Here is a 10000-nt window from a genome sequence, read left to right on the forward strand (position 1 = left end):
CAACGTAGTACAATTTATGACCTTACTGGGAGAATGCAAGTTTCCAGTACAAAGGACTTAACATTTCTTACATACTGCATTTTTTAAGGACGATTTAAAAAAAAAGAATTGGACAATATGAAAAGTATATTCCCTTCATTTCTGCCCTCATGGAAACAGATATTATTATTTAATCAACACCATCACCACTTTGTGAATCGAATATAATGCCGAATGCGTAAGCGGTTTTATTAACATGTGCAAAAAAATTTTTGGTCGAGACGTTTGGTCTGTTGATGTAAAGAAAACAAATACTTTCTACAATTGGAATAACGTTCTTTGCTTGTAGTTATGCTATTCCTCTTTCTACAGATTCTCAAACGGTACGATTTGCTTCTAGTGACGGAACAAAGAACTGGAAACGAGACCAATATTGACCGTTTGATAAAACGCCTCAACACGTAAGCATTTTTTTTTTATAAGGGAATTAGCATGGTCAATTAAAATCAAATCTGCTCGAGTGACTTCAGACACTTTCACGTGCAACAGCATAGCATGGCAGAGAGAAACCTTGTCACGTCTAGGTGAACGGTAACTTCATTCCCGTTTGAACAATCAATTAGACCTCCCAACTTCTGTCCCGGGATTGACACATATAATTTCACTTTGACAAAAACAAAATAATTATCCCGCACATGTGTCCGGGCTGTTACATGATCGCAACTTTCACCGTGGAAAAGAGAAAGCAATCAAAAAGCTGGCTGTTTCCTGAGTAGAGTTGGATGTTTTTACACCCCCGGTATAGGGGTGTGTATAGGTTTCGCTCGATGTGTTTGTTTGTTTGTTTGTTTGTTTGTGTTCGCATATAGATCTCAAGAATGAACGGACCGATCGTCAGCAAACTTGGTGAACAGGTTCTATACATTCCTGAGTCGGTCCTTACAAAAATTGGGACCAGTCAAACACACGGTTAGGGAGTTATTGGTGGATTAAAATTATACAAGGACTTATAGAGGGACATCTTCATGGTCAAAGGGAAATAACCATTCTCACTCAGTCACTGCCACCAACTGAGAAGGTTATTTCCCTTTGACGGGGGTGTTTTTCCTACCTCGTAGGAATTTCTTGTTTTAAATGACACCATTTCGCAGATTTCACATACCTCTCGGCTGCGAATATTGATTCTTCAACAACAACAAAACCTCAGCAGTTAGGCTGTAGGTGTTTGGTTTATATGTGTAAGTGAAAGGATGATCAATTTCTATGTAAATGCTTGCTTAGATGTTTGGTGGTTTACATACTAGTTTACACGGAAAGGGAAGTCGTTTTAGGCAGTTCATCAACTCATTTTCCACTGTCGGCAATGTACTGTGTTCTTATTGCCAACACAATCCGCCATGATTCCACCGGGATTTATGAAAGAATAAAAGTAATAAAAGGTGAACGCACCAAACGTGCTCTGACATTCTTCTAGCGGCCTAAGCCTTCGCCGTGCTTCCTAGGTCGTGGACAACCCACAGCCTCACAAAAGTGTCTGTATCTCAAAACTATTTTGAGTTCTTGATTGAGACTTCATTTACTCCTCAAACAGCAACGAACCTTCCTATCAACCAATTTCTAAAGGATTATCTTTGAAAACAAACAAATAAACAATGACGTCATTTGAACTACACAGTCCGGTTGGAATTAAGCAAGGCATTTTACGGTGTTTATCCCTATTCGGATAGCGTGGGTTGTGTACGACCCATACTCTGCAAAGAGGCGGTAAAGAGTGTATCCCTATTCGGATGGCGTGGGTTGTGTACGACCCATACGTTTTACACTGAATCCTTTAGAAAGTATTGGTCGACCACGACTCACATCATCCGGACTGTGTAGTCCAAAGCGTGATCCGGTGAAGGTTAGACAAGAGTTGCTTTGGGTTTGTGGCGGCTTCAGTCCTACAAGAGTAAAATCACAGAGTAAATGAGCTGCCAAATAGTCTTGATGTAAACACCCATCTAACCGTTCCAGGATCGAAATTTCATCGGTTCCGCACAATTTCAATAAAGATCATGCATCGCCTTGACCACAGAAACACACTCTACTGTACAACGATTAGTTCCGGACAGCCAGGCGCGTATGCACTGGTTGAAAGAGAGGTGAAGAGATAGTCAGCCAGCCATTAAGTCAGCCATTGTTGGAAACATTGATATCATTTCTCGAGGTTCTAGTCATTTCTGTCATGGATGTAGGAGGATAAAGCCACGAGTTGTGGAAGGGAATACAAATAACAACATTTTAGCATATGTATATCGAAAAAAAGTGCAGTTCATGTAACTCTTGATAAAAGGGTGGATTATTTCTAACACTAATAGAGCGTTTTACTTTCATTTCAGAGTGGATCGGAATAGCCCATTTGACTTTGAAGAGAGTGAATGTATCTGTACTATGCACAATGTTCCTGAGCATTATTGCTTTTTCTACAGGTGGGTAGATTGCTGCATGAATGGTGGTTGGTATTTATAAGTACAACTGCGTGCCTGAATTTAACTCGAGATTAATGGAACATGAAGGTGCAATTGATATATTGCACACAACACGCACACGTGCACACTTGCATGTGTTTGCAGTCATTTACCATCAGAACACACACACACACATACACACACACACACACACACACACACACACACACACACACACACACACACGTGCCCATTGTATCGCCACAACTTCTTTCTTTAACTCATGCACGCTGTGTTCACGTGGCCCTGATTGCCGCAGGGTTCACAAGCTGAGTGTGGTGGATGTGCATCACTACGGCCGCCGCCCCTTCACCACAAAGGGCTGGACAAACGGGGCCATGAAGAAGACCTCCGCCCTCATCGAGTCTCCTGTCAGTGGACTTAATCTCTGCTCATACAAGGCCAGCGGGTCTAGCAGCTCTGGCTCCATGGCCAGCAACACCAGCCAGATTCAGGATCACGATGCTTATCCTGCACCACCATCAAGAAAAACATCTCCTCCTCCTCCCACCTTACCGTCAACGAGCGAAGATGCAACAAACTCCCGAGAGGCGACTTCCACAGAGGCAAAATCTGGGGAAGCGACCTCCACATACGCAACCTCCGAAGACACACTCTCTAGAGATGCAACTACAAGAGATGCGACCTCAGAAGATGCGACCTCAAAAGATGCGACCTCAAAAGATGCGACCTCAAAAGATGGGACCTCAAAAGATGCGACCTCAAAAGATGGAACCTCAAATGATGCGACCTCAAAAGATGGGACCTCAAAAGATGGGACCTCAAAAGATGGGACCTCAAAAGATGCGACCTCAAAAGATGGAACCTCAAAAGATGGGACCTCAAAAGATGGGACCTCAAAAGATGGGACCTCAAAAGATGCGACCTCAAAAGATGGGACCTCAAAAGATGGGACCTCAAAAGATGCGACCTCAAAAGATGGGACCTCAAAAGATGGGACCTCAAAAGATGGGACCTCAAAAGATGGGACCTCAAAAGATGGGACATCAAAAGATGGGACCTCAAAAGATGGGACCTCAAAAGATGCGACCTCAAAAGATGGGACCTCAAAAGATGGGACCTCAAAAGATGGGACATCAAAAGATGCGACCTCAAAAGATGGGACCTCAAAAGATGGGACCTCAAAAGATGGGACCTCAAAAGATGGGACCTCAAAAGATCGGACCTCCGAAGATACATACTCTCGAGATGCGACCTCAAAAGGTGCGACCTCCACAGATGCAAACGCCAAAGATGAAAACGTTAAAGAAGAAAACTTAATCTCCACACACACAGCTCCCATAGATGCAATCTCCACAGACACACAGTCAAGAGATGCAAATTACAAAGATACTATGTCCAAAGCAACACAGTCCAAAGATGCAACTTCGAGAGATGAAGCCTCCAGAGACAGAACACCCAATGAAGCCAACCCGGGAAATAGACACTCTAGAGATGAGACCCCAAAAGACGCAAACTTAAGAGAAGCAAACTTAAGCGATAAACATTCAAGAGATGCAGACTCTAGAGACGCACCATCTAAAGATGCAGGCTCAAAGGATGACAACTTGAGAGATGCTGTCAAAGTTCCACACCACAAATATTCAATCCCCAGAGAGCCAAGCATTACATCATTACCAGAAACATCTACATCTATGCTACCTATTGTTACAAGCGAGGTTGAGATTGAGCGGAAGAAGAGAGCCCCGGTTGGTACCAAGTTCGTAGTACGAGACGACAAGATAGTGACCGCAGGGAACGTTGTGGAACGTCACCACATACAGAGATCTATCAGCTCGATGACCTCTATCAACCTGTGGGCAGAAGAACCCGTGACAGACGGGCGAGTTCCGGTCAGTCTCAAGAAGTCGACTTCATCCTTGAATCTCGTAGCGGATTTCAGTGGTCCCAACGCAATAGGCAGTTTACAAATACGCGGGTCTGGTATTCTAGAGGAAGGGGAAAGCAAGCATGGGTCGTCCTCGGACGATGAGAAGGACAGCGGGTCCCGTCTGTTGTCTCACTTCATTGCCGACCAACAGGACACAGCAGCCAACAACCTCAACTCCGTCAACCACACCGACTCTTCTTTCCCTGCCGGCACTCCCCTGGCAGTGGATGGAACAGACTGTGTGGGTCAGCAGAACACAGCTGTGATCAAGGTTGATGATCTGTGTATCGGTGCTTCTCAGGGCGTGGAAAATAGCACGGAGGAGTCCATAACTGTCTCCTCAGATGTTGATTCTTTGCTGGCGAGTGGGTCTGATTCTGAACTAGAGGACATACTGCTGTCGCTGTCAAGTTGTTCACAGCTCGCATCAGAATCGTGTGAGGGTGACGTTGAGGGGACTGTAAAAAAAGGTGGAGCCGAATCCTGTTACATATACCCTAGCGCAGAGCTTGCAGCAACGTCCGGTGGAAAAACGCCAGGTTCACAAGAAGAGCCAGAGGAGTCGGTGAGGCCGAAGGAAGTGATCGTGGCCAAGCTCTGTGGGCCGACACCTCTCCCCGAGCTGACCTACAGGACAGCGGGCAATGGCGACACCCCCGTCTTCTCCTTCTCCGAGCTCCCCCTCTCCACTAACGTGGGGCAGCCAAACGGCAGCGGGTCAGACCACGACGAGGAACCCCCAGACCAGGAGTCCAGGCCATCTGACAGGAACCAACAGAACAACCCTAACCCCGAGGAAGACTTGGTCAGCGTGGCAGACAGCGAGGTCGACAGCGACGGAGACGACGTGAGTGAACCGACTGAAAGCGAGGTCGACCAGTCGGAGGTAAACGACGATGACGACGACGACGACGACGACGACGACGACGATGCTTCCGTCTTGAGCAGGGGGACCACAGCGAAGAGTATCGACTCGACCGAATCGGACCACGAGCCAGGGCGGGCCATCAGGTTCAACCGGAAAACCAGCGTCATGCTGACACCCAACCGCTTTCAGAACCTGTCCATTGCTGAGACCAAGGCAACCAAGTCCAAGAAATTCGGTTGTTGTTGCCTTTCTGCAGGGAGCGCGTCCGCAGTGGATTTCAACCAGGAGTATTCAGAGACTCTAAAAGCTCCAGCTAAAATTGTACCTGAAGAGTCTGAACAAAACCAAAATGCACAGACGACAGCGATTGACAAAGGTACAAGACATGTTCCGGCGACTGTGCAAAAACAGACACATTCAACTAGGAAGGACCTGCAGGGTGCTAGTGTTGTAAATAAGAATAAGGCGAATCATGTTGCGAGCTCTTCAGTAAAAGCAGGCAGCGTGCACCCAGCACAGGAGTCCAGTAAAAGCATGTCTAAGCAAGGGGAGGAGGGGAGCAGCGTGGACTCGACGCACAGGGGTACAGACAAAATGAAGATCCCAGGATATGTGATAGACGACAGAGACTTGAACTCTAACTGGAGACGTCATGACCAGCAGTTTTGCGCAGAAGCGGCAAGAGAAATCAACAGCATTGAGATATCGTTTAACAGTGAAGACAACAAAGTACTGACAGCCGGGGCACACAACCATGAAGACACATTCTGTGCGGATCAAGTAGAATCGGGAGATATAGGGCGAGTGATGAGGGGCAAAGACGACAGACATATTTGCCCCGTGACCCGAGACACTTACAAGGGCACACTGTTGGTAGAATGGCAGGGACCGCACAACGTGTGCACACACTGCAAAGGCATTGGCGCATCTTCCGAACAGCACGAGCATGGTCCTCAAGGTCATACTTTCTCAATGCATCCTCGTAAAGATCCAACACACAGTTGTGCAGCACAGCCGCCCCCAAAGAAAAAAGGCAATGATGCAAATGCGAATAATGCTCAGTTCGCTGAGGATGAAATCAAAAAACAAACAGCTCGCTTTCGGGACGAACACGAACGCCTCAACAAACACGAACACGCAGGGAGAAGAAAAACGTGTCATTTTAGGGAAAATGTTAACACCAACGCGGATGCAGAAAAGATTGCGTCGAAAAATCCTCCGCAGTCTCGGTTGAGTAGGAAGGTCAAGGACGCCGCGCAAGCCAGTCCATCTCGATCACAGTCGTCGCCTTCAGAAACTGAAGCAGAATCCTACGACAACGTGAAGAAGGTCTTCACTGGAGAACCATTCGGAGTTCTCTTCATTTCGCCCTTCTCAGGTAGGCCTGGTATTGTTGACTCGCTGTGTTTGTCCCGTCTCCCTTGTTTGGCCTAGTGTATGAAAACTAGAGGAAGAAGAGAATAGAGTTGGTTGGTTTGTTGCTGTGTTTGTCCCGTCTCCCTTGTTTGGCCTAGTGTATGAAAACTAGAGGAAGAAGAGAATAGTTGGTTGGTTTGTTGCTGTGTTTGTCCCGTCTCCCTTGTTTGGCCTAGTGTATGAAAACTAGAGGAAGAAGAGAATAGTTGGTTGGTTTGTTGCTGTGTTTGTCCCGTCTCCCTTGTTTGGCCTAGTGTATGAAAACTAGAGGAAGAAGAGAATAGTTGGTTGGTTTGTTGCTGTGTTTGTCCCGTCTCCCTTGTTTGGCCTAGTGTATGAAAACTAGAGGAAGAAGAGAATAGAGTTGGTTGGTTTGTTGCTGTGTTTGTCCCGTCTCCCTTGTTTGGCCTAGTGTATGAAAACTAGAGGAAGAAGAGAATAGTTGGTTGGTTTGTTGCTGTGTTTGTCCCGTCTCCCTTGTTTGGCCTAGTGTATGAAAACTAGAGGAAGAAGAGAATAGAGTTGGTTGGTTTGTTGCTGTGTTTGTCCCGTCTCCCTTGTTTGGCCTAGTGTATGAAAACTAGAGGAAGAAGAGAATAGAGTTGGTTGGTTTGTTGCTGTGTTTGTCCCGTCTCCCTTGTTTGGCCTAGTGTATGAAAACTAGAGGAAGAAGAGAATAGAGTTGGTTGGTTTGTTGCTGTGTTTGTCCCGTCTCCCTTGTTTGGCCTAGTGTATGAAAACTAGAGGAAGAAGAGAATAGTTGGTTGGTTTGTTGCTGTGTTTGTCCCGTCTCCCTTGTTTGGCCTAGTGTATGAAAACTAGAGGAAGAAGAGAATAGAGTTGGTTGGTTTGTTGTTGTGTTTGTCACGTCTCCCTTGTTTGGCCTAGTGTATGAAAACTAGAGGAAGAAGAGAATAGTTGGTTGGTTTGTTGCTGTGTTTGTCCCGTCTCCCTTGTTTGGCCTAGTGTATGAAAACTAGAGGAAGAAGAGAATAGAGTTGGTTGGTTTGTTGTTGTGTTTGTCACGTCTCCCTTGTTTGGCCTAGTGTATGAAAACTAGAGGAAGAAGAGAATAGTTGGTTGGTTTGTTGTTGTGTTTGTCCCGTCTCCCTTGTTTGGCCTAGTGTATGAAAACTAGAGGAAGAAGAGAATAGAGTTGGTTGGTTTGTTGCTGTGTTTGTCCCGTCTCCCTTGTTTGGCCTAGTGTATGAAAACTAGAGGAAGAAGAGAATAGAGTTGGTTGGTTTGTTGCTGTGTTTGTCCCGTCTCCCTTGTTTGGCCTAGTGTATGAAAACTAGAGGAAGAAGAGAATAGTTGGTTGGTTTGTTGCTGTGTTTGTCCCGTCTCCCTTGTTTGGCCTAGTGTATGAAAACTAGAGGAAGAAGAGAATAGAGTTGGTTGGTTTGTTGCTGTGTTTGTCCCGTCTCCCTTGTTTGGCCTAGTGTATGAAAACTAGAGGAAGAAGAGAATAGAGTTGGTTGGTTTGTTGCTGTGTTTGTCCCGTCTCCCTTGTTTGGCCTAGTGTATGAAAACTAGAGGAAGAAGAGAATAGAGTTGGTTGGTTTGTTGCTGTGTTTGTCCCGTCTCCCTTGTTTGGCCTAGTGTATGAAAACTAGAGGAAGAAGAGAATAGAGTTGGTTGGTTTGTTGCTGTGTTTGTCCCGTCTCCCTTGTTTGGCCTAGTGTATGAAAACTAGAGGAAGAAGAGAATAGAGTTGGTTGGTTTGTTGCTGTGTTTGTCCCGTCTCCCTTGTTTGGCCTAGTGTATGAAAACTAGAGGAAGAAGAGAATAGAGTTGGTTGGTTTGTTGCTGTGTTTGTCACGTCTCCCTTGTTTGGCCTAGTGTATGAAAACTAGAGGAAGAAGAGAATAGAGTTGGTTGGTTTGTTGCTGTGTTTGTCACGTCTCCCTTGTTTGGCCTAGTGTATGAAAACTAGAGGAAGAAGAGAATAGTTGGTTGGTTTGTTGCTGTGTTTGTCCCGTCTCCCTTGTTTGGCCTAGTGTATGAAAACTAGAGGAAGAAGAGAATAGAGTTGGTTGGTTTGTTGCTGTGTTTGTCACGTCTCCCTTGTTTGGCCTAGTGTATGAAAACTAGAGGAAGAAGAGAATAGTTGGTTGGTTTGTTGCTGTGTTTGTCCCGTCTCCCTTGTTTGGCCTAGTGTATGAAAACTAGAGGAAGAAGAGAATAGAGTTGGTTGGTTTGTTGCTGTGTTTGTCCCGTCTCCCTTGTTTGGCCTAGTGTATGAAAACTAGAGGAAGAAGAGAATAGAGTTGGTTGGTTTGTTGCTGTGTTTGTCCCGTCTCCCTTGTTTGGCCTAGTGTATGAAAACTAGAGGAAGAAGAGAATAGTTGGTTGGTTTGTTGTTGTGTTTGTCACGTCTCCCTTGTTTGGCCTAGTGTATGAAAACTAGAGGAAGAAGGGAATAGTTGGTTGGTTTGTTGCTGTGTTTGTCCCGTCTCCCTTGTTTGGCCTAGTGTATGAAAACTAGAGGAAGAAGAGAATAGAGTTGGTTGGTTTGTTGCTGTGTTTGTCACGTCTCCCTTGTTTGGCCTAGTGTATGAAAACTAGAGGAAGAAGAGAATAGTTGGTTGGTTTGTTGTTGTGTTTGTCCCGTCTCCCTTGTTTGGCCTAGTGTATGAAAACTAGAGGAAGAAGGGAATAGTTGGTTGGTTTGTTGCTGTGTTTGTCCCGTCTCCCTTGTTTGGCCTAGTGTATGAAAACTAGAGGAAGAAGAGAATAGTTGGTTGGTTTGTTGCTGTGTTTGTCCCGTCTCCCTTGTTTGGCCTAGTGTATGAAAACTAGAGGAAGAAGAGAATAGTTGGTTGGTTTGTTGTTGTGTTTGTCCCGTCTCCCTTGTTTGGCCTAGTGTATGAAAACTAGAGGAAGAAGAGAATAGTTGGTTGGTTTGTTGTTGTGTTTGTCCCGTCTCCCTTGTTTGGCCTAGTGTATGAAAACTAGAGGAAGAAGGGAATAGTTGGTTGGTTTGTTGCTGTGTTTGTCCGGTCTCCCTTGTTTGGCCTAGTGTATGAAAACTAGAGGAAGAAGAGAATCAATCAATCAATCAATCAATGAGTCTTATATCGCGCATATTCCGTGGGTACAGTTCTAGGCGCTCTGCAGTGATGCCGTGTGAGATGAAATTTTATACGGCCAGTAATTGCAGCCATTTCGGCGCATATTTACCTTTCACGGCCTATTATTCCAAGTCACACGGGTATAGGTAGACAATTATTAACTGTGCCTAAGCAATTTTGCCAGGAAAGACCCTTTTGTCAATCGTGGGATCTTTAACGTGCACACCCAATAGAATAGAGTTGGTTGGTTTGTTGCTGTGTTCAT

The 10000-nt window shown here is 45.5% G+C and overlaps 1 protein-coding gene across 2 annotated transcripts in view; it reads left to right on the forward strand.

The window, feature by feature from the left end:
• Positions 1-10000, forward strand: part of LOC138946929 (dentin sialophosphoprotein-like) — a 22641-nt gene that overhangs the window by 2859 nt on the left and 9782 nt on the right. For both annotated transcript variants that reach the window (XM_070318339.1, XM_070318340.1), the window contains exons 3-5: positions 352-440; positions 2358-2447; positions 2746-6623. In XM_070318339.1, coding sequence (XP_070174440.1) covers positions 352-440; positions 2358-2447; positions 2746-6623 — 4057 coding nt within the window. The remainder of the gene's footprint in view (positions 1-351; positions 441-2357; positions 2448-2745; positions 6624-10000) is intronic.

Source organism: Littorina saxatilis, linkage group LG14 (assembly GCF_037325665.1).
Source record: "Littorina saxatilis isolate snail1 linkage group LG14, US_GU_Lsax_2.0, whole genome shotgun sequence".
NCBI lineage: Eukaryota > Metazoa > Mollusca > Gastropoda > Littorinimorpha > Littorinidae > Littorina > Littorina saxatilis.